This window comes from Pempheris klunzingeri, chromosome 10 (genome assembly GCF_042242105.1).
Source record: "Pempheris klunzingeri isolate RE-2024b chromosome 10, fPemKlu1.hap1, whole genome shotgun sequence".
NCBI classification, from domain to species: Eukaryota; Metazoa; Chordata; class Actinopteri; order Acropomatiformes; family Pempheridae; genus Pempheris; species Pempheris klunzingeri.
In genome coordinates, this window is record NC_092021.1 from 18,488,674 (window position 1) to 18,513,299 (window position 24,626).

The 24,626-nt window shown below is 40.3% G+C and overlaps 2 protein-coding genes across 2 annotated transcripts in view; both read left to right on the forward strand.

The window, feature by feature from the left end:
• Positions 1 to 9,666, forward strand: part of LOC139208010 (ATP-binding cassette sub-family C member 4-like) — a 59,341-nt gene extending 49,675 nt beyond the window's left edge. The window contains exons 31-32 of the mRNA XM_070837545.1: positions 7,096 to 7,168; positions 9,555 to 9,666. Of these exons, the coding sequence (XP_070693646.1) occupies positions 7,096 to 7,168; positions 9,555 to 9,595 (114 nt within the window). The 3' untranslated portion in view covers positions 9,596 to 9,666. The remainder of the gene's footprint in view (positions 1 to 7,095; positions 7,169 to 9,554) is intronic.
• sox21b (SRY-box transcription factor 21b) lies at positions 9,585 to 10,590 on the forward strand. The gene is made up of 2 exons (XM_070837546.1): positions 9,585 to 9,673; positions 9,827 to 10,590. Exon 2 carries the CDS (start codon positions 9,844 to 9,846, stop codon positions 10,588 to 10,590), a length of 747 nt encoding a protein of 248 aa, XP_070693647.1. The 5' UTR covers positions 9,585 to 9,673; positions 9,827 to 9,843.
• Positions 10,591 to 24,626: the final 14,036 nt, after the last annotated feature.

A 24,626-nucleotide genomic window follows, 5' to 3' on the forward strand; every position in this document is an offset into this window, starting at 1 on the left:
TCCAGCGCGGTCATTGTACAGCAGATTTTCATGCTTTAATGCTACACAAAACCTGCTCTTTCCACTAAATGATCAGGGCATCTTAAATGCTGCACCTGAGACTGAATAGGCACGTATGTAGTGCATTGGCAAGGTCTCTTTTCTTTCATCTATGTCTGTGCAGAGGCTAGCAAAGTATTAATGAATCCATTTCCCTATCTGCTCTCTTTTCCCTGATCATCCCCAGAATGCCTCTCAATCATTTTTCTAGTATTTGCTGTATTACCATAACCCTGATGCAAGGCTCATGTAGAATTGTGCTTGAGTAACTGGGAAGAGTATTAAGGCAAAGAGGAATTATTGTTCCGAACATGTACAGTATAAACAGATGAAAAGAATGGAGAGCAGTGCTCATAATGGAATCTGAAAGCTTTCATTTTTACCTCATTGTCTCTCCTTCCTTCTCTAAACAACCTCCTTTTTTCAGCTATCAGAGCAAAGTCCTCAGAGAGAAAATGAAGTTCATTCAGGCATCCTGAAAGAGGCTTTTAAGGTTGAGTACAGCTCAAACAAAAAGGAATGTGAGCTACGGCTGGCCTGAGTATGACTCAACCTTGCTATGCAAAATTCAAGAATGCTGAGGAAATGAATGATGCCAGCTATGAAGCACATCCATGGCACAACGCTGGGAGACTCATTAGTATTCATTAACATGTTTTGTCCAGGTAAAGTGATGTGATGTCCTGTAGATTTGTGCAATGTTTTGGATAATTAGACTCAAGTATTTAACGCTGCAAGCTATTTCTGTTGAACTTGAGTTGGAGAACTGATGCTGTTCATCTTCATATATTTCTTTTCTGGGAGAAAAGTTCTTTAGAATGATATTGTATTTTTATTGATTAAGAGTGCGCAAAAGATATGCATCTTGAAGATGAATGTATGGTTCCGATAAGATACAAAGAATATTTTTCTTAGCTGTCAGACCCCCTCCCATTGCTCCCAGCTCCTTTCTCTCTTCATTTTGCTAACTGGTGCTCAAAGCTTCTCCTCCGCTGACCAAGCATCAGCTTCTCTACGCTGATAAATGGGCTTCTTTGAATTGATGGCAGGCTGGAGGAAAAAGAGATAATCCTAGATAATGTGGACACAGTTTTCATTTCTTGTCACCCAATTAAACTGCAATTATCCCAAGAGCAGGAGAGGAGAAAAGTGTAAAGAATGACCAAAGAATGGGAGAGCGAGGCTCCCTGGGACACTCTCTACCAGACACATTAGCCCAGATTTGCTCCATCCTGATAAAAGAGACCCATTTCTTGCACTTGGCAGTGCACAGCAAGTGGCAGACCAGCTGCAACCTGGGGTTTAGAAAAGAATGCCTGTGCAATGTTTGTGCCATGCTTCAAAGTGGCTGGGAAGAAAAAGATCAAAATGTATACAGGTTGTCGCCCTATTAAAGCAGGGTGGCTTTTGTATGGCTCTCCATGTGTCTTTGGCTGAGGACATCAAGGTTTTATCCCTTACCAGCCTGTATAGATTTTTTATATTATTATTATGCTAATGTCCAAGACACATTGTCGGAGGGAACAAGTGTGTATTTTGTGAAACTTTTGTCATCACTGACTGATCAATGTAAGAACCCTGGAGCTGACTACACAGGGGTTCAAAAACCTTCAAACAAGCCCTTAGCATATCCAAAAGTGCTTTGACCGAGAGCTTGTGTGCGCCCACTGTTCCTTAGAGGAATTGACCACTGCTTTAAAAAAAGGGACGCTTCCTCTGTGAATTGTTTGCCTCCAGATGAATCAAGGCTAGGAGAAACTCTCCCCTGGCACAAAATCTAAGAAGTAAATTAATGTCTTTTGTAATTACTGTTCCTCTTAGTAATTATCACAGTGGACAATTTATGGATTAACATATTGATTTCACTTGACCCCTGGCAAGGCTTAATTTGGACAGAGAAGATAGCCTACTTCTGGCTTGTGCTGCCAAATGCAAACAGCCCTCGGGGCCCCTGCTGGAGCTTTGCTCTTTAGGCGTGTCACAGCATCTTTAGCAAACGTCCCATGGGACGACGATCTGACTGGTACAGGGTCCTGGCCTTTGGGCTAGCTATCTATTCAGAGTGTAGCTCTGCACGGGTATTGACTTTAACGAAACATAAAAAAAAAAAACTGCACGAGCGAAAAGTGCGAGGAGCATTTCAGAGGGGTAATTCATTAATCTTCACGCAGGCGATTAGTGCTTTCAAGTCTTTGATTTTGAAAAGCCATGCACCTTGCTTTACTATCCCTCCCCTCACAGGCTGTTTAGATAAACATTGGAAATAAACAGATTAAAATCATTAGGCAAACATCTTAACACAAACACAGGCTGCCTGCTTTGGAATGCTGATAAGTGCAAAGCCTCTGCAATGGCATCTAATGATGCTGTCGCGTGTGCTGTGTGCACAGACTCAACGTCGTGGCAGTAATGCATTGCTGATTATGGAGAGGGGAGAGTACTCTGTCAAAATATGATCAATATTTCCTATAAGTGCCTTCGCTGCTCTGCATGAGTAATGGCCTGATTAAGCCAGCAACACAAGTGGGGCTAGTATGAATGCAGCCTCTCCACTGCTGTGTCAATCAAATAATGAGATCACCTGAGACGGCCACTGTCACAGACCCCCCCTCCCCCTACCGCACACCCCTGAACAGGACGTGCTGACAGGACACTTGCCCTCCCATTGATCATATTGTCATTCAAGCCAGTGCTTAGAGAACACGCGTACACACACACATAGACACTCGGGTTCACACACCCACACCTTCGGATACAAATGGCAAAATGCAGTGCAAATATCACTAATCTTTTGCCGTGTTATGTGCCTGGTATAATGAACTCTTACTCCAGTTGTTGGAATGGCCACATGTTTTGTCCCTGAGGTATGTCAGACAACACTGTTATAAAGGGCTCACCTAGAGAGATGTGACATTCAGCTGCAACAATGAGCCATCTGCAGGAACTCAGCTATTTCGCTCTTTTGAAAAGTGGGACTTTTTTCTCTCTCAATGACATGGTTATTATCTTGGTCACTTAATCTCCTCAAATAAGATTGATTTGTCCTTTCAGGCTGTGTTAGAGCGCCTCTGTCAGAAGGCGCCCAGGCCATGGGAACCATAGAGTTCCAATGCATCCTCACAATTTTCCCATTTGATGGAGGTCACAGTCACTCAGGCTGCTTCTTTGACATACTGATGAGTGGACGCACAAAGGCTCTTTCATTGTTACAAGTAATAGAGAAGAGCAGGGCTACATGCACAATACACGACAGGCAGAGATGCAGGGTTGTGAGTGTGTCATACAAATGCAAAGACACACCTCTGAATTGGCAGATAATTATATACTTAGATAATAATAACCACCTGGCAAGAATGGCGTGATTCCTTTTTTAAAGAGCTTTTCCAGCTTGATTCTCTGTCTGTGTTCCTGTTCATACCATCATTAACAGGTAATTAAGAAGCAATAAAGACAAAGACTGTAACAAGACATACTGTACCAACACCAACATTTCATTTATGCGACACATGAATGCATGGAGTATTTAAGGTTCTGTGGAAAGGGAACTGGAGACTTTAAAGTGTTGGCTAAATGTTGTTTTTGCACAAATATTATTCTGATAGTCGTCTGCCAAACTCCTCCAGACACTTCAAGCATTTTGCTCAACAGTATTATTCACTGATAAAAAATATTCATTCACAGCATCTTTTGGTCCCACTGTCAAGGTTAGTGTTCTGGTGCAAGCTTGATTAAAATTTAACTTTTTACTCCCCTTGGTGAAATTTCATTTAGTCTGGTTTTCATGAATCACTTCTTGGCTAACTGTGGGGGTCTGGATAGACAGTGGACAATCACTGACACAAAAGAAAAATAAATCACTAAAGGTCGTCTTTAATAGCAGACCTGTGAATACTTTGAACAGTTTTGCAATTTGATTTGATCACATTTAACTTTCACTCTTTCATTGTGGCAGACCTGTGCATTTAAAAGGCTGCGAATTTGAATAAATCTTGAGCTTGAACCTAAACTATTTTACCAGTCCTTCTGTTCATTCAACCCAGACGAACACAAATCCGTAGATTCAGTTCTTTATTCCCTATTCATAACATCAGGGAGAATTGCAATGAGGGTCAAAAGTGGTTAATAAGCTGGAAGCGCTATACTGTAAATTTTTATACAAGCGTGTTTGATGCTGTGTCCAATGATGCTCTGAAGGACGATGGCACACTATGAAAGCCCAAATAGCATGTTACTGTGCTGCCACGGGTTCAAGGAGATTGGATCACTTTTTGTTTGCGGAGCGGCCTCAATTCAGCTTCCACATAAAGAGCGAGAGACTAGGAGAGGACTGAGAGAGAGCAGTCTTTGTGGGGTTGAAGGGAAGGGGTGGATAAAAAAATTGCCTTGGTGCATCAGTTTTCTCTGATCCCAACTGGAACTATAAATGTATCTGAGAGATGAGGTATCTGTGGCAGGCTGTGCCACAAGCAGGCCTTTTATTTCTTCTGTCCCTATGATGAGTTAGCAGGACCTGAAGTGATAAAGCTGATAGGAGGGTTGCTATCAGGTGGCAGTCTGGGTAATTACAACTCTCTATTTGGGGCTTTGCAGTGATGCTGTGGCGATAAGGGGAATATAATGAGGAAGAGAGGCCAGCGATAATGTATCCGCTAAATGGTTCAAAATAGTCTATCATGGGAAAAGTCATCTCAGTGCCTGGAGGGAAACAAGTATCTGTGGATTTGAACCACAGGGCTCTGCGGCAGAGACTACGTGGAAGGTTTAAGCTAAACATGCGCCCTGTGGGGGGTAGCGGCAATCAGAGTTCAAAAATCTGACTTTTCACAAAGGGTAGGATAGGCCGTTTTTTAATGATCCAGGAAGTCATTTGATTGCTGCTGCTATTTTGTTTGTCCCTCAGGGTGCAGAGATATTCTGCAGTGTGAGATTAAATATAATACTTTGACAAGCGGCGGTTTAAAGATGAATGTCTTATCAACCTTGCGGACTCCACATCCTTCTGTATAGCCATTCTCCTCCCATAATGTGCTTTCAAAGTTTGTTGTATCTGTCAGTTCAGGTCCTCAGAGATTGAACTGACAATCACTCCTCTTTTCTCCCTCTTTACCATCATTCAAGCATTCACACACACACACACACACACACACATACACGCACACACACTTACTCTCACAAACACACACATACACTTACACAATCCTCAGGGCCATTTGCCTTTTCCACTCCCCAGTCTTACACACTGCAGTGTGTCTATCTTGTATGGCTGTTTCAATTGTGAATTACAGATTCCCTCACTATGGATCATGACCACTATCAATAGTATTTTCACTAATGTGATTAAGTTAATGCCATGCTCTATGAGAGGATTATTTCTCAATTCCTCTTGATATGCGTAATATTTAGGTTGTGGTTGAGTAAATATTTTGGTTCTTCACCAAAATAATTCCTACTGAGACAAAGACACGAAAGTCTGCCCTAAGGAGTAATAAAGACTGTATAATTAGAATGATTAAAGAACTGCACAACTAATTTGGCACTTATTGAATATATTTTGAGAACACAACGTTCAAAATAGGTCACATATTTAAACCACACAAAATATTAACTTTATTCACATTAATTATGTATTTATTCAGACATTTTGTGTGACTCATTTGAAGTGAAGTCGCCATTGTCTCTTTACCAATCCGATCATTATGTTGCCTTGCACTTAAGCATATTTTCTACATATTGTAGAAGCTGTAAAGGAACCTCATTAGACAAAATGACTTCTAATCTAAATGCAATCATCTTTAAATAGTAATCAATTGGATCCCTTACAACACTAAACTGTTTGTCACTGGCACTTAAGATAAGATTCAGCAGCTAATGGCTCGTGATGGTGACAAATTGACTTTCAATACTCTCCATATCACGCAGGAAACGCTGTCCAGTGTATGTAACATGTTTGCTTTTGCTGGAAACGTGTTTACAATTTTTAGATTTTGTTCAAAAATGTCTTTGAAATGAATACATTTGTCTTAATCTTCTGCAATTTATTTTAGAGCAATGACTGATAAAAATAGGCAAAATTATCAAAAGAGTTAACTGAAAATATACAGTAATTACGTTTGAAACACACATTATATTTCTTCATCCAGTATTATGATATCAGTCACGGATTTAAATGGGCTTTTAGCAAAACTAATGAAATATTTTGTTCAGGATCTGTGCTGTTTATCTGCAGTATAAATCCTTAATCTGAAAATCAGCTGTAGAAAGTGGAGCAATTGGCATGTTCATATAAGGATTAATGAAAATCCTCAGAACACAGATGAAAATGAGATGACTACCTTTCACCGTGAGGCTCATTTACTGCTTCCGACTTGGCCCGGCCTGCATGGCAGCAGCTACAGCTGAAAGGGAAGAGGAAGACTCAGGCAGAGCTGTGATCAGACAAGCAGAAAGAAACCGCATCAGGTACACAATCAGGACCCCTCCCTCTCCCTTTCTTCGAACCTCCCTGATAATGAGCAAACTTTCATGTGGCTGTAAATACTACTCTCTTCTGTTTGAAGTGGCAAACAGAAGATATTGTTGTTTATCCTGCTCACTTTTTCTTCCAGTTGAAGAAAAGGCATCTGATAGCAAGAGGTCAACTTATGTTCCCTTGAAATCAATTTATTTAAGACTTGATTCCCCCTCCCTCCACCTCCATCGGGGCTAGAATAACATAAACACTGTGAATAGAAGAGGAGGTGAAGTACCCATTCTTGATTCTTATTTTTTTTTTTTTTAAGATGAGGGCTTTTTATGCAAACTGGGATTATCCTGGGATCCTCATCAACTCTGCCCATAATTTGTTGTGCTTTCTCCCAGAGTTAGTGGAGTGTTGAGCAGAATAAACTGCTTGGTGCTATCATGAAGATCCTTGCACCTCCAGGGGCTCCTATTTCAGAGTGATGGCTTTAGCACTTTAGAGTGAACTGTGTGCGATCTCTCAGGGTAGGAAAATGTCCCCATGGGCTTGTTGTTGCTGCTGTCTGCCTTCTATTTGCATGATATTTTTCTATTCAGTCTTATCATCAGTGTGCTGTGAGGTGGGAGTGCTGGCTCCGTCTCAGAGGCTGGACCCGGGCTTTATCGGCAGGTAATTCTCCCACTCTCACTAACTCATCTTGAATTATTTAAGTGTTATTTCCAAGACTCAGGCAGAGGTAAAAGAGGGGGAAAACACAGTCTGGATTGTTGTTGGTGTTCTTTTTTTTTTAAATATATAGATCAGATATCATTAAATTACTAAATTGAATAAATTAATCTTTTCTCGGTCTGCTGAATAATAAGCTGTTTTATGAAATATATACAACAAATCTTATCATTTTGATCAGTAGAAAACATGCACCTGCTCCCGTTAATGCAGGCTCAACTAGGCCCTGGCATCATCTGAAATCCTCCAACACATGTTATTAAAAAAAAAAAAAAAAAAAACAGAGGCCATGCATTAGGAGCAGGACAGTGAGGAGAGGCATCTATCTCCATTGCTACACCATCCTAAACCAAACAATGCAATTAAATAAAACTGTAGAGAGAAATAAAAAAATTAAAAAAAAAAAAAACCCAAACACATGAAATCTAAAGGGGGCAGTGAAAAGCATGCATGTGTGCAGACACTGAATTGCACACTTCAGCTCTCAACTCCCGATAAGAAACTTTCCACCTTAAACGTATTCATATAATTCTTTGCAATTTTTTGCCCGTGTGTGTCATGAGAGGCGCGTGCACCTGCGGAGTGAGTGGAGCGCTTCATTGCAGTAATGTTATCGAGGTGAATGACAAGCCGACAAAAGGGGCGCACGGTGTTGAGAGATGCTGCGACTCAGTTTAGGCAGCAGGTTTGTCTCTCATCTGGTCCTCTTGACGCGGATCATCCTCACCTTGTCAGCTTTTTCCTGTACTTGAGACAAAGGAGCGATCCCTCAGTGAGCTTTTTTTTTCTCCGCTGCAATTAAACAACCTTAATCCTTGTTAACAGAAATTGAAAAAAAAAAAAAAAAAAGCAGAAGAAAAATCTCATGCTCAACATTCAGCAACAAAAGGGGCGCAAATTGTGCATCACTTTGGGATAGGTCAACGTCATCACTCAACTTTCACCCTGACAGTAATCTGTCGACACATTGTTTATAATAAAAGTAATTATTAGGCCAACATTTTAATGTAATAATAATAATAATAATAATACTTTCACATTGTATATTGTGTAAACTGCGCTTAGATTAGGCTAAACCGCTAAGGAACAACAGTATAGTGAATTGAATTTGACATCCATTTATATCCTAATTTAAACGCTCGACCTACAGCCTAATTCGTCATTTATAATATTGTTCGATACAACCCTTCTCTGTTTCCTTTTTTGTGGCAGAATGTGCGAGAACAAACCACTTAAACCTACAATTTACTCAACAAGTCCTGCAGATAACTGTAATTGCTTAGTTGAATATTCGACAACCTAATTTCAGTTGTCGATTCGCTGCCCTTGGGAAAGTCCTTTGAAGTGAAAGTGAAAAGGGGGATTTCAGGAAAGTAATTAATTTCACCAAGCGCGATTAGAAACACTTCAGACCACCTCAGCATTTGAGTATTTACGACAAATGCAACAATATCAGAAAATTAAAGAAGACATTCTTTTACCTCTCATGTCGTCTCACACACTACTTTTCAATGGCAGTGCCACCCATGGGGAAGGGAAGGGAAGGGGCAGGCGGAGAGACGTCGGTGTGGAGGAAAAAGGTGAGAAAGTGGAGTGGCACCAGCAGATTCAAGCTGGTTTGGTTGTCAGTGAAAACAAACGGAACAGAGAGGAAGAGGCGATTAGGCGCGTAATGGCACCAGGGTTTTAAAACAAGGGAGTGCGTGTGCGTCTTACCCAAATCTGATGGCTCAGACTCGGTGCAAGTTTAGACTTTACTTCAGCAGCGTGCACCTGTCTGCTGCAGCCACTGTCACCAAAACCTGTCAGTGTGTTAGAGACTTCTCACGCGTGCTGCCATCCTCGGGTGTCTCAGCAGCGCTCTTCGCGAAGAAATAAAGAAGTTAATCACTTTAATTGAGCTTAAACAATTCCGATGTGACAAGTTGCTGATTAGAATAAATAAAATTCTGTGAGTGTGAGACTAATTAGTCCAAACAACAGCGAGGCCACCGCTCTGAGTTAAACAAACAGGGAAAAAAAAGCGACGTCTCACATAATAAATAAAGCTTTATAATACCACATGCGTTTCCTCTTCAAACAGGGTGGGATTTTTTTTTTTTTTTTTTTTAAATCGCTCAGCGGTCGTCTGCGTGTTCTGCGCAATTGCGCATGCGCCAGTGGCACTTTCACTACCTGCCACACAATCCTGTATTTCACATGGGGCAAGCGGGAGTTATCATCCACTTGCGTGAATGCTGCTGCTGAGTGGTGGTTGACAGTCTCAGGCGACAAGAGGAAAACAAGACAGCGTTTTTTTTTTTCTTCTCCTTTCCCTCCGTTGCTAAAGGCGTATCACTGATGGATGCCACCGTGGAGCAGAAAACATAAGTTGAGCACTCGTAAGGACGCTGCCACTTTTACTTTACAGAAGAGAATCAACGGTGGGATGAAGAACTGAAGTCTTTAGTAAGTAGCCACAACACGGGCTGTAGTGGGTGTGAATCTGAAGTAATTATAACACAGCTGTTCAACTTTACGTGCCTGTGCGTGATATATTCTGATTTTGCGACTTATTTGCAGCCTGCTTGAGCTTATTTCCTAAATATTGTTTTTTTCCAGAGAGTGTTTGTGCCAACATGTCTAAACCAATGGATCACGTTAAACGCCCGATGAATGCTTTCATGGTTTGGTCCAGAGCCCAGCGCAGAAAAATGGCTCAGGAGAACCCGAAAATGCACAACTCCGAGATCAGCAAGAGATTAGGAGCTGAGTGGAAACTTCTCACAGAGTCTGAGAAAAGGCCATTCATCGACGAAGCCAAACGACTGCGAGCGATGCACATGAAGGAACACCCAGACTATAAATACAGACCGAGGCGGAAGCCCAAGACTCTGATGAAAAAAGATAAGTTTTCTTTCCCGGTGCCCTACAATCTCGGGGAGCACGACGCACTCAAAGTTAGCGGGCTTTCCACTGGAGCACTTTCCGAGTCCATCCTTGGGAACCCTGATAAGGCGGCGGCGGCAGCAGCGGCCGCAGCGGCGAGGGTATTCTTCAACCCGTCCATGTCTACGAACCCCTATTCCTTTTTCGACCTGGGATCCAAGATGACTGAGCTTTCCCCACCTTCGTTTCCGTACGCGTCCCCGCTGGGCTACCCGCCGGCGGGCGCTGCTGCGTTCACCGGGACTGGCGGTGTAGGTGGCGGGACGCACACCCACACTCACTCACATCCGTCCCCGGGAAACCCAGGCTACATGATCCCTTGTAACTGTACGGGCTGGCCCTCGGCAGGACTCCAGCCGCCCTTAGCATACATCCTGCTCCCCGGGATGGGAAAACCTCAACTTGAACCGTACCCGGCTTATGCTGCAGCGTTATGATAGGCCCACTTTGGACTTCTAAGAAAATGAAATGTGAAAACAAAACAAACAAACAAACAAACAAAAAAAAAAAGCTATTCATGCAAGAGTTTTATTATGCATGCACAAACTTGTACATGTGATGAAGTGCTCGTCGTCTCAGATATCACATGTGTATGTAGATATTGATTAATGCCTTTATCTAAGGTAATGCTTATTTAGAGAACTCTCTAATCTATTATTACTCAGCCATCACCTCTCACAGCCCAGAGGAAGTAAAGGACTAAAGGATGGCACAAATGCACAAATGTGAGAGGAGAGGGTGTCACAGTTTGCCCATTTTGAAAGGTACACTATCCGATTTCTATCTTTTGCAAGTTGCACCTGCTTGACTAACCTGTTGGAATCAAGGGCAGCACATACAATGACCATATTAATCACAGGATCACAGCATTTCCCTTCCAGATAAGATGTTGTAGGCTGATGGGTTACAATCCATGGATCAAGGAGGATTCTCACAACATTTCTCCCCTCTTGAACGACTGTAAATGTGTACAGATAAAAATGACTCTAGTTTATTTGCCGTTATAGGCTTAGTGTTTGAGATAGGGCCAGGAACCTACGTATTTCACTAGAAATCCGGTGTATATTTTGAGTTTTTAAACCGTTTTATAGATGTCTGTAATATTTATTGTTTAGTGGAATCTATGGTGACCCAGACAATTTTAAAAAGGAAAAGAGTAGTTCTGTGATATTTGCACATGAAACGTTGAGGATGTAATTTATTTTGAAGGTCATATTCAATTTCAGTGCATTGCAACTTTTAGGGTTTGAGTCATCAAACCGTTTTTTTTTTTTTTGTTTTGTTTTTTTTTACCCTCCAAACCAGTAAAAGAAAGTTCCAATTTAATTGCAGATGGAAGTTTATCATTTCTTGGTCCCTCACCCTCCCATTCCTCGTATCATGTGCAGCAGAAAAAAAAAAACATTTTTAACTAACTCTTATGGAATTTGTATGTTTTGTGTTTTCTTTAACCTCCGTTATGTACTTCAACCTATTGCTACTGTTCACTTGTTGAGCAAAGGACTACAATAAAGCGTATTCGGATTAAACGGAAGGGAATCGCGGCTGTACTTCTTGATGAGATGAACAAGATTGTTATCTTTTTCTTTTCCTGCTCCTGCTCCTCAGTCCAGGTGAAGTGTAAGGTATCCTCCAAAGGCCGCTTTTGTCCGCGCTGTGAATGGCATTACTAGGGGAAATCTAAATCAGCCCATTGTAATCAGGAGCCAAAACCTTATTTATCACAATTTTAATCGTGAATAGGAAGGAAGATAAAACTGTGTGGTACTCTGAGCTTTCTTTTCCCATGCAGGAACGAGAAAAAGAGAGCAGCTTTTAGGCTGCAGAACAAGCTCGTCTTTGAGGCTTTAAAAACAACCTGAGCTGGCTGTGCGCGCTCCCAAGTCTGCAAAGAAGAAAAAAAACAAAGTGCATTTAATATAAATCAGAAGGGAGACACTTTTAAAAGAGCATATTGATCACTGATTCTAAGGGGTGCACGTCCTCGGTGCGTGTGTGTGTGTGTAGCAGGTGTGTGTGTCTGTCTGTGTGTGTGTGTGTTTGTTATTGGGTGCATAAGAATTTCTATCCGTGTGGGATCTGTAACGTGTAATGTATGTTCTTGAAGCAAACTGCCCCTCCTGGGTTACACTGAGAGATGAATTCATAAGGATCAGAGCGATTATGCAAAACTAATTTGGACAGTCCAGGGATAATTATCTCCGTCACGGTTAATTAAACCCTTTCACCACTATGCTCTCCATTGTAACACCCCGATCACTCCTCTCCACTGAACTGACCTTGTGTTTCATTTACAGTCTTGAAGAAAAGGAAGAAAAAAAAAAAAAAAAACCAAACAAACCCGGAAAGCTGTTCCACCTCATGTTCAGAACAGTCAGAGGAAGATTTAAATGACTTTTGACACCAGAATTTTGTTGCTTCTGACTGACTTTTGGACCAGGCCTATACATTTTTTTTTTTTTTTAATTCTATTTATTTCATTTCATTTATGGCTGTTGTTATTTTTGTTATGCTACTAAATTAAATAGATTGGATAATGTGGAATATGAAAAAAAAAAAAAAATCTATAAAAGTTGTGATGTCATTTTCTAAATTATTCTAGGTATAAAAGCCAGAAGCTGTCTGATGCAAACACGTAGAAGGTCAAGTCAGTAAAAAGAACTTGCATTATGAGTTCAGTGGCCATTTCTTTCTCTTTCTTTGGCCTTTTTTTTTTATTATATATTTTTTTTTTCTTGAGGAAAAGGGAAGAAAGCTGAAAGAACTTTTTTTTTCTTTTTCCAACTCTGGGAGCGTTTAGACGGTCGAGGGGGTTTTGTCTGGGAACAAAACGTGGGTTGGGAGGTTTTGTGAGAGTGTTGTTTGTTGAAGTGGAGCTCAGCAAAAGCGGCTGCTTTCCCTCATTGTGATGAAAGCAATCAGTGGTATTTGGAAAACTGTTAGCATTGTGCACTTCTTCTGTGTCCGTTGTGGAGGATTTCTTTTCACAAGGGTTTTTTCAGCCGATCCAGCTGGCCGGAGTGAATAGCGCTGCAATGTGTACACGCTTTGTCCCTCCAAGCCCTTCAAGTAGCCCACATTGAATAGAGTGAGTTGACACTGCATGACAGTGAAACAACATAATAAAAAATACATGAGCGCATGAATAGAAGCAGGCGCATAAATAAATAAAATGGGTGGCCAAAACTGGATAAACTGAATGACAAAACGGTGAAAGGGGAACAAAAAGATATTTAACACGCTAGATTAGCATTAGAATGCAATCTACAAGCCAGAACAATTGATGAATAGGTTTACCGGCCAAGAAAGAAATGGACTAAATGCCTTTTGAATAGATAGCCTGTGTTTTTCTCTGTCTAAGACGGGAACTGAATGGCAAAGGTGGAGATGCAACTATGGAAATAAATGGAAGAGAAGTTTTGCCTCATAAAATGTTTTTCCCCCTCTTGATTCCAAGATCCTCAGTAAATCAGGGGCACTAAATTCACCTTCCCATGATGAGATTATAGCTGAGATAAATCTGTGAGAAAATATGCCATTAAACCTAAACAATGAATAACCTAAACAAAGGTCATGTCTTTGGCTTTCGCCCCCTTTTAGTTTGGCTTTCTTGACTTCTGTTGTCTCATTTCAAACAGGCCTGAAATACGTTTGATTGATTAATGATGTAATCAAGGAATAGCTTAAAAGATTTTTTTTCTTACATAAGGGCCACAAATCTAAATATTCTCAATTCACACAGTTAGGTAATGAGAATAAGTTAGATGTGATTAAACAGATGATGGGTGGGTGTAAATGGCTGCCTGGTGGTAAGCATCTCCCCCTAAATAAACAAAAAAAAAAGAAGAAGCTGTGAATGTGCTGGACAGTGTGAGCACTTGGTAAAAACACTGGATAAACTCAAACCGTTGTTCGTATTGAATTAAGAATTTATAAAATTCAACACCCTTTTTTTTTTTTTTTAAACTAGTTAAGGCTCTGTGGTGGCAGTCGTGTGTCAGTTACTGTGCCTTTTTCTTGGCATTAAGGGGTGTTAAGATGTCTTTAGTAGATTTAGAGAGTAGATAAAGATAAAGACTGGTCCTCCTGCAGAAGCAGTCTGTGTGTGTTTCATTCTTTAGTGATGATCGTTTGACTCAGAACAAACAGGCAGTGAAGTTCTGCTAAGCATCTTTGATGAATCCTTTAATCATATTGTTTTAAGAATACAGTTAGCAGAGGATGCCCAGAAAAATGTGTCAAAGTATTTTAAATTTAACGTTAGGGGTCGGGGTCACTACTAGTGCTAACTAAAAATCTAAAAATATTGTAGAGAAGCAAAGACTAAGAAATGGGAATTTAGTTTATATTCTAATAAGAAATTAAAATTTAAAACCCCAACAGTGCTTGCCTTGGTATTTTAGTGTAGCTATATTGACAGTCGATACAAAGGTTTCTACAGAAGATTTAAAGCTATGGGTGCCTCATGTTTTCATAAGCCCCCCGTCTGATGCCCTGATATCATTATGTCTTAGTGTTAAACCCTTTATGTGCCTGTAAGACATTTGTAGAAGTGAGATTAGGCAAATTAACATACATATGTATCACCGGTTCAACCATGTTGACCTTAGAGGGATGTACAATGGTTTCCTCGTCCCTAATTCGCCCAGGGCTGCCCCACAAGCATGTGGATTATCACCTGGTTTCAATGGCTTGAGATGGATCATTTTAGTATTTTTTGACATGAATAATACATCAATATGAACTCTTTGAGGATATTTTGCTCTATTTGTTTGCAGGAGTCTGCTTCTTGTTCACCTGGTTGTCATAGCGCACGTGTGCTGTGTGCATCGCTGAGAGATATACAGCCAGTGCTGGCTTCTCTGTGAGGAACCTCAAAGAGTCTGATCACTGACTTCTCCATCTCATTTTAGGCAAATCAAAGTGTGAAAAGTCTCTCCTGAAGCAATATCTCCATCATCAGGTTGGGTCAAGAATGTTTATGAAGGCTGTGTGCCATATTACCTGTAATCTCTGGAGTATGAAGTGCTGTATTTTTTACTTCTCTATGCTCCCAGGAGGGAAAAAATGCCAAAATTATCTTGCATTGCACCTTTTCCGCAACACCTCAACGTGGCAAATCAAAGCCTCAAAACCGTGCATGTCACTGTGCCCAAGGTCACCGAAAGAAATGAGAAATCTCTGTGTACTGTACAGTCCATCCCTATAAACATGCCACACAGCCTCTGAAGTCTGACTCTGCTTTTAAGAAGTCCAAGTTTGTTTAATAGTACATAATGCAATAAGTCGATGGACCCCTGCTGGAGTTCAGAGAGGGAACGCTTGAATTAGGTTGGGGGCAAGTGGGTGGAGGTAGGTGGGGTGATGGGCTGGAGGGGGGGTAGTTGAGGTAATCATGAGTTTTGCAGGTGAGACGAGTGCCCTCAGAGTGTCTACCAGTATTTCTGGCATCCAAGAACATTAGCAACAATATCATATCCCTACTATTATTTATCTCTTTGCATTTTAGGACTTTTAAAAAAAAATTCTGTGGAATATTTCTTTTATTTGTTCTTGTTTTATATCCTGACTGTAGCTAATGAAGTCTTTTTTTGATGTGGAAACATACAGTACTGGTCTGATGCGAGAGAACACCATTTTGGAGGTAGCAGCAGATTGAACTCCATTGTTCACTTTGCGGTCTTGTAGATAAATACCATTTATTTATCTAGCTTAACCTTCATAATTTTTTCCCTAATTTTCTGAGAATTGCTTTTTCAGATGACATATTTCAGAAGGTTGCAACAGAAAATTACATGCCCGTTCCTTTTGGGGTATCGGGGACCCCAGATGTAAAACATTAAATAAAACGGATTTTCGTACGCTCTACATCTGCACTTTTTTGTGCTTCCCCACTCCCAAATATTAAATTAGTGTGCACACAAACACACTTGTGAGTAGCCTGTCTGGGTTTCTGTCATTGGAGTCTTATAGCATTATGTTCATAAGAGGTCCAACAAGGAGTTACACCTTTGTGGCATCTTACTGACCCAAAATGTAAATGATGTCACTAACTAAGATAACAAACTGTACATTTCTTTTTCTGTTAATGGCTTTCTGGCCAACAAAATAAATGTGTATTTCTTCATACACCACCCATATAATATACAAAACACGGCGTAATTTAGTATTTGATGTAATAACAAAGTTTTATGGTCATTTCTGTGGTTTGTCACCTTCATCAAATACGCAATCTCGGAGAAGAGATATCACTTTAACATTTCTCTACACAATAATGAGTTTTAACAAGTCCAGAAAGAAAGAAAACAAATATTTGAAGGAAAAGAAAAATTGATTTTGCAACCTGATTTTGCACTATTATTTATGCACAAACAGCAGTGGAATCCGTGGAGCCCCAAACGACGGTTTACTTTACTAATCAGATTGTTGAAAGTTCAAGTGAAATAAATAAACCGTGGATATCCACGCCTTCGTCAAAATGGGACACATTTTGACCGTCATCTCTAAATATCTCTGAACACGTAAGAGATGAAACTTTAAAGTGTATCCGAGTCAGTTTTAAAACAGAAGGAAATGTGCAAAGCAGACTCTGGTCTCAGCAGGTTGTCTGACTCTAAAGCTCCCACTGCTGTCTAAAGAAACTCACTGCACTAATCACTTAATATTCACATTAAATATTATAAGAAGGAGCATTATTTTACAAGCCATGTTCAGACATTACAAATGCTGTTAAAATCTACTTTAAAATATGATTTAATGTGAGAACACTATATACAAGCACATCTATTTATACTTGAGTAAAAAAGATGTTGTGGGGTGACACAATTGAATTTTTGACGAGATTAGACTTTTTGAAAAGATCCTATAGCTGCTAGGTAGTCACTGAAATCATTAAGTTAATAACCTAAAACATGAGCTGTTGGATTATTCTATGAATCCATCAATAAATTAGAATAATGTCAGTGAGCAACCTTAAAAAATGTTCTTTAAACTGACATGACATTTTTTGTTCCATTTCCAAATGACCGCTGGCAGAGATTGCTGGCTCTCCTATTAATTCTCAGGTTTTCAAGGAAAAATATATCTATCATAAGTAGAAATAATGAAGTTGAAGAGCTGATGCCCTGGGGAGCAGTCACAAAGAATTATATCTTTCTATAACACAGGACACAGGCAAAAGATAAGTACCTGTCAGTTGGCATACTTTCTGCTACATGTGCCTATCAATAAAAGAGATTATTTTCCCCAGTTATTACAACAAAGATCTGGGGGGCTCGAAGATTGCACCTTTAATGAGAAGGAATGGTTTCCTCCTGCACACTCACAACCACACTTGAAGTGAATGAGCTTTAATGCCATCAATTTTCCCTCTCTCTCGATTTTACAAGAACTTATTAAAATGAAATATTGCCAACATTAATTCACAGGGATTATTTATTACATTTTAACAGGATTATGGTGTGCAAAGCTCGATTTGGGATTCACACCCTGTATTGTGATATCGTGGTTTAGCAGTCAAATTCTGCAGCCTTGCTGTAATTAACAGTGGCAAAATAGATCATTGCCAAATGATATGTCGCTCCATAGCTAATCTTTGTGTACCAAAATGTTGCATTACTGAAGGAGGCGTTCAGTCGATGGAAACTTGGATTTTGTCATTGGAGGGCGGCTTGTCATTCTGCTTGAATACTTTTCTGTTAAAGGGACTCCAGTCCAATAGCAAAAGCTATTTTCTTCATAGCTCTGTATGTTATTGAATTGTATGGAGTCAGGTGTGGTAGTCTTTAATAGAGCTGACATTGATGCCATGACTGTAGCTGTCAGATTTTTTTTTTTTTTTCCCACACAGTTTTGCAGCCGTGGTGTAATTCACTGGAACAACCATATAGATGTCTCAGTAATGACGATATAAAGAATGCATGTGTATGTACCTTGATGACAGCAAAGCGATAATTCATACGGACACCTTATCATATTCGGCAGAAAATCCAAGACTTGGAAAACACGTCTTTAATCTCAAAACATGGGTAGTTTATGAAATGCGCCATTAGTTATACAGATGAAGGAGCATGACTTCATACCTTAATTTGGAGGTAATACGAAGGTCCTCAGAACAAATCTATTATGAATGGTCCTAGCAGACATCACATACAGGGGTCCTTCAAACATCCCATACTCTTTAGCCACATCATCACGCTGTCCTAGTCTTATTGTGTTGTGGAAATTTTCCATGTTCTTTGTTACCACAAAAAAGGTTACATTGAAGGTAATGGCTTTTGAACATTGTATTTATACTTGCTTTGTTTGCTTGTGTGTGGGAAGAAAGAGGATCTGTAAAAGGATGTGAAACAGGGAAGGCAATCAAAAGTCTGGCCTTCACTCTCACTGTGCTGCTAACAAAAATGTTACAAGGCTAGGAGCCGCTGAAGTACCTGCAGATAGAGAGACATCTCTTTCTCTTTCTTCCTCTCTTTTGAGCCACTGAGAGGTCCTTTTCTCTAAATGTTTTTCTTTATTATTCCACATGTAAGATACATTTTTTCATTCTCCTCCTCTGCAAAGCAAATATTTGTCTTAGTCATCAACAGCAATTAAAAGTATGGCATAAATAAAACTGTTGCTGCATATGATACATTCATGGAAAAAGTCTGTAAGTTTCAGCATTACAATTCAAGCGCACTGAAGTTGTTTGTATGAAAAGTAAAATGGGTCAAGTGGAACAGTGCCCTTTGACAGTCCTTTTCAAAATGGAATGAAACCTAGGAATAGAGGCAGTTTGTGTTTTCTCAAAGAGATGGCACCCATGCAAACTCTTACAGGAAACACAAATGAACTTGAATGTCTAAAAGCAAACCTCTACACTTTGATATTAGTGCAGACAGGTGTAAAAATATACATAGCTAACAGAGAGCAATAACAAGAGATATATGTATGTAGGGCGCAAAAGAAATGCCGAGCCGTTGCCTGGTGCTGTCAGGTTCATTTTCCTGTTGCGTCATTCACCATGCCAGCGCACAGTGAAGCCAAATATGGCAGAATCCTCTATTTCTCATACCACGTGCATCATGATCTCTTGTCAAGCAAACAGATGCCTGAGCACCATGAATTGTTGGATGTTTGTATGTGTATGTAAGAAATGAGTAAACAAGTTGAAATATGCCCCCCTTAATTTGATGCACAATGCATCTTGACAGCCAATTCAATTCATGCAGATTCAAGATCCAGTGTCACATGTCAGGTCCTTTCTGCTCAGAAAAATAAGTTAGTTTAGCGGCAGACAGCTAATAACTCCATATTGCCACCCAACAAGGCGAATCAGGCGTTTCTATTTGTCCTGTAATAGTATCGCCTCATTCTGACCCTATCTCACCTTTTACCTGTACAGTCAATACACTCAGAGTTGATAAAAGACCATGGGTGAATGGAGTGTGTGTAATGTTGCAGCCAGCAGCGATTACAGAGGTAACATGAACACTTGGAAGCGATACTGAGACAAGGCTTTTTGTGCCTCCTAAATTGCTGGACAGCTCCAGGGCTGACATTTAAAACATAACATCACCAAACAAAAACACATTAAAAGAGAAAAGCTGAGCAGGAGGCTTTAAGCAAAACCTGAAATTCAAGTTTTGGCGAAGGCAACTGACCCAAATTTCCTGCCCCTTCTTCTCCTTAACATGCTTCTGCAAGCCTGGGCCCTGGGGTGACGTATCCCTTACACAGGGATTGCCAGTGCATTTACATAGCATGGTTAATGAGAGATCAACACCAGGAAAGCGCCTTGAATATAAAGCTTTCTTGTAAAAATAATGAGCGAGCGATTGATCCATACTCAAACAAGCCGGTTTGCTGAGTTAATACCAAAGGCAGATTATAGCCAGTGCCAAAAGTGCCCTGGCGTGCGACGCCTTTTGCTTAGAGGGTCCCCAAACTTGTCATCACATTAGCACATGGTCAAGGAGTACATCCTACCACTCTCATAATCTGCTTTCCTGCACAATTAGCCTTCTATAATAAGGCAGCTGCCTGACTGCCGGCAGGGAGAAAAGAGGGAAATCACTGAGTTTCACATAGGATGGTTGGATCATTTATTGCCACTGAAATATAGACTCTGAGGTGATTCTGTCTCTCCAACTCATCAACTGCTGCTGGTCCTCACATAAGGTCTGAATGTTATGACAACATGGATGCTTGCTCTTCTATATTGTGCCAAGCATCTATTGCACTTTGATGAAGCCAGACAAAGGAGGGGAACGGGGGGGGGGGGGTATTGGAGAGAGAGAGAGAGAGAGGGAGAGAGAGGGAGGGAGAGAGAGGGGGGGGGGGGAGAGAAAGAGAGAGAGAGAGAGAGAGAGAGAGAGAGAGAGAGCACCCGTGGCCAGGGTAGATGTGTTTTTTGCTCAGAAAATCTGAGAGAATCAGATGTTGGAGAGGGTAGAATGGCAGGGAATGGCAAGTTTTCTGAATAAAATAATAGATAATTTCATTCCGACAAAGGAGAGGAAACTATGGGCAAGAGAACAAAATAGCAGGAAGGGATGGAGAAGGGAAGGGGTTTGAAAAGAATAAGAAGAATTCAGTGCTGCTTCTTGCAAGGGAAAAGAAAAAAAAAACATTGATGACACCCGGTTCCATTCTTCCGCTCTCCCCTTTCTCTGCTCCTCGCCTCGCAGCACGGCGGGCTAAGCTGGGAGCTGTAATGTCATTAAATTGCAAATGCTTTTTTTTCATTTCCGACACACACTGTTTACTTATCTGGCAAAAACATATGTTGGAAGGAATCCGTTAAATTCTGCCCATTGCCTTGGGTGAAAGTGCAATAGAAACGGGCCCACTGAGCTCCTTCTGTCGTCTCCTTTTAGCACTTTGCCTTATCTACAAGGCTGCTTAGCAGCAAACTGGCGAGTTCAATGAAAAATGAAGATACAGTGCAAGATTAGGGAAGAACAGTGAGGGGAGAAATGCTTGGAGAGAGGGTCATCCCATTGCAAATGATTTCACTCCTCTCCATCTGCATAAATGACTATTTTTAAGGCATCTCCAGCGTCTGTATATTTTTCTCACTCTGCCACACATTTAATTTCACGCCCCGTGTTCTGAATATGCTTAAATGCATATCTCTGATGCACCTTTAAGCCAGAGGAAAGAGGATGGGGAAGGGGGGGGAGGGGGAGGGAGGTACGAAAGCAAAATTAAAGATAAAATGGTGTGATTTGCACTACAAGTCTATTACTTTATGGCATTTACATATAGTTTACCTCTGCAATTCCAAGATTTTTTTTTTCTACCACCTTCCTATCAGTATTTGGGCTTGTATAAATATGTATAAATCTTTGTTGAGAAAAAATAGAATTCCTAGCACTGCACTGGAAAGTTTGAAGGGTGCACTTTCTTGCTTCAACTTCTTCTCTTGCTCCCATGAGACTGTCAGCATATCTGCTGGGGGTGTTTTCTCCCAGCTTGCCCCAACAAAGGCACAGGCTTCAAGCACTTTGTGCCCCATGATCCCCTGGATACTCCTCCCCTCAGTGGAACGAGTGGGGAGCGGGATCCCTGCATCCCGGGACCCCAGGTCAAGGCTTGGCCATGGTTTTAGAGGAAGGGCCTGGCAAAGCCTGGTGCAAGTGAGGGGCGGCATCCTTGTCAAACAAGTGGGTGAACAGCTCTGTGAAAGCACAGCATGGACTCCAAGATTGCCACAGACAATATTTACAGAGGAGCCCAGAGTCCCACACAGGTCTCTCACGGCGACATGATGAATGGCGACTACATACGTGCTTCTGCCGTGCTATCAGGTGGATGTGTTGTTCTACAGTGACGAGGAAGTTTGAGCTGCGAGTGGAAAGCCCGCCCCTAACAGCAGAGAAGAGGAAGGCTGTGAATTGGCCTGGGAATGAAAAGGAGAGAGAGAGAGGCTATTCAGAGCACGATTCCTTTCCTTCATTGTCTGCTCGTTTAGATTTGAATACGCTCACTCAAAGCAGACGAGAAAAATGCTTCAGACCCTTGCATTGTTGGCGTTCTCTCTCCTCTTTTCTATTTGCAATTAAATGCATTTCAAATGGAACAACTGTACAGAGAGCATTTCTGATAAGAAAGAATTTCATTGCCTTTAACCTCCTTTGTAATGGCTTTGCAATTTTTGAGCACTCTTATTATGAGAATTGCACAATCAAAACATATCTTTGAATAGAAAATGCCATAGAACTTAAATATTGCTTCATTGAAAATTAAATTGCATTTAAAAATCATTTTTAGTCCTCTGTGTTGCTCATTTCTTAAGCCAATCTTAGTGTTTCTGTTTTGTTGCTTTGTGTGTAACATTGTGCCTTGACAGGACCCTTGTGTCCTGAGCAGTATCACACACACTGGTCCTAAGCATGGGATGAGATCAGTCAATTAGAATTAATGTCATCTGGTCATTTACAGCTAAACACCCTCCATATGCATTGTGTTTGCTTTGTGTGCAAAGCATCAACTGCAAAACCAATCTCATCCTCCAGACATGAATTTTTGAAGGATTTGAACGCTGTAAATAACTCCAAACCCTCTCTTACGAGGTTTACCCCTGAAGCACTTTGTAACTTATCAGGGCTGCCTTGTGCCTCCTCTAATGCTTGCATTATGCTCAAATGTAAATCGGTAAGCTGCCAGAGAGGTGGGCGGGAATCAGTGAAGAAAGAATCACTGAAGGGTCTAGCCAATATTCTGATTGGGGCATGGCAAAATAAACAGTATAGTTTTGTTTTTTAGAAGCCACTTGAACAAAAATATATCACACTACTCTGTTATATTCACAAACAAGTGTTCTTTGGTGTTGCACACATCCAGAGATTTTAGCTTAACTAAAAAAAAGTGAGTCCCCTGCCTTCGATATATTATTAATATATTAAGTTTTTAAGGGTTACAGCTTTTAATTTTCAAAACCACTAGTATACAAAGAAACTCTAATATATTCTGAGTGAATGACGCCCAGGGGTCTATTTTGTATTTCTAATTTCCATCTCTAATGGTACAAGAGACTGATTAGTAATTAGGACAGACTTATTTAAATGCATGTAATGAGCATTATAGGTTTCCTATATACTGTGCACTTCATACTGATGAAAATGGATAGCATCCTCATCAATTTGAACGCATGTTGACCTTTAATGGCGATTAATCTACAACACGGTTCTTCATGCTGCTCGTCCTTGAATCGGCATTATAGTGTAATGAGTATATCATCGGAATCTCCCAAATAATTGACCTCCAGCATGTTTCGCAGCATAACTATTAATCTTATTTTCCAGTGAATAATTTGATCAGTTTGCAAGAGAAGTGGGTTATACAGAGTACAAACTAGTGCAGAGGGATATGTGGCCCCAAGATATTAATTTGGAGATGGATAGGAGTCTTAAAGAGGATTAAAACTCCATACAGGCTAGTCATTTCATACGACTGCATACCACCCAGCCTACTGTATATACTGTCAGTCACTGCTTGGCATGGTTGAGATTTGAAATGGTGACAGTTAAAGTACAAAGATGTCCAATCCTAGACTATTTCATGGCATATTTCTTGGAGCATCCTGAAGGAAATGCAAACTGTTAGGGCCAGTCATTCCAGTGAACCAGGGCCTCCAGAAACAGCAACACTGCCCTCCTGCTATTGTCTACGGATACTACAGTTCCCTCTCTGCCTGAACAGTATCACTCTTTCTCTCACAATAGCAAATACCTCATGTAAAGGAGGAACACTACCACATCTACCACAACCAGTTATTATTTATATTACACAACACTTTTAAAAAAAAACCTGCAAAAAATGACTTTCTTTAAAAAAAAAAAAAAGCCATAACTTACATATCCACATTACATCAGAGGAAATGAAAAATATCAAATGAACTGACACATCACAAAAAGGATAAGAGATGTCTGTGTGAGATTTACATTGCATGCTACAAATTCAAAAAAGGGAGGTTAATCAGACAAAGTGGATTTGATATTTTCCAATAGAATAGAATAATTTCTAGTGGTGGTGAGGGAAGTGGATTTGGACAAATTCTTAATAATTTGGCATGCCAGGATATTTTTCAAATATGATCATGCATTCAAAGAGTTTTATCTCTATCTATGTGAGTAATTACAAACAAATTGGTTAGTTGGAGATATTTAGTTAACTCATTTGTAAGATTGCAGTCATGAAAGTATTGTAAGACATATAATCTACAGGTGATCACATGACCTCTGTTATATTTTTATTTACTCATACGTTTGTGATTATATGTTTTATTTCCCTTATAATGAACTGCAAGCAGCTTGTATTTTGTAAATGGTTGCGTATCATTTGTTGATTTATTTTGTTTTTTAAAAAAATAATCTCTTTTGCACATGGTTACATGCAAGAACATTTATGTGACCCATCGTCCATTCACCATTAGTTTAAGTACATTTTCACTTATACACTTTACATTTATAAATATTCAAGATTTGGT

What these genes read in the sequence shown, in the direction of transcription:
- sox21b (XM_070837546.1), top strand. Translation starts at nt 9,844, where the DNA reads ATGTCTAAACCAATGGATCACGTTAAACGCCCGATGAATGCTTTCATG.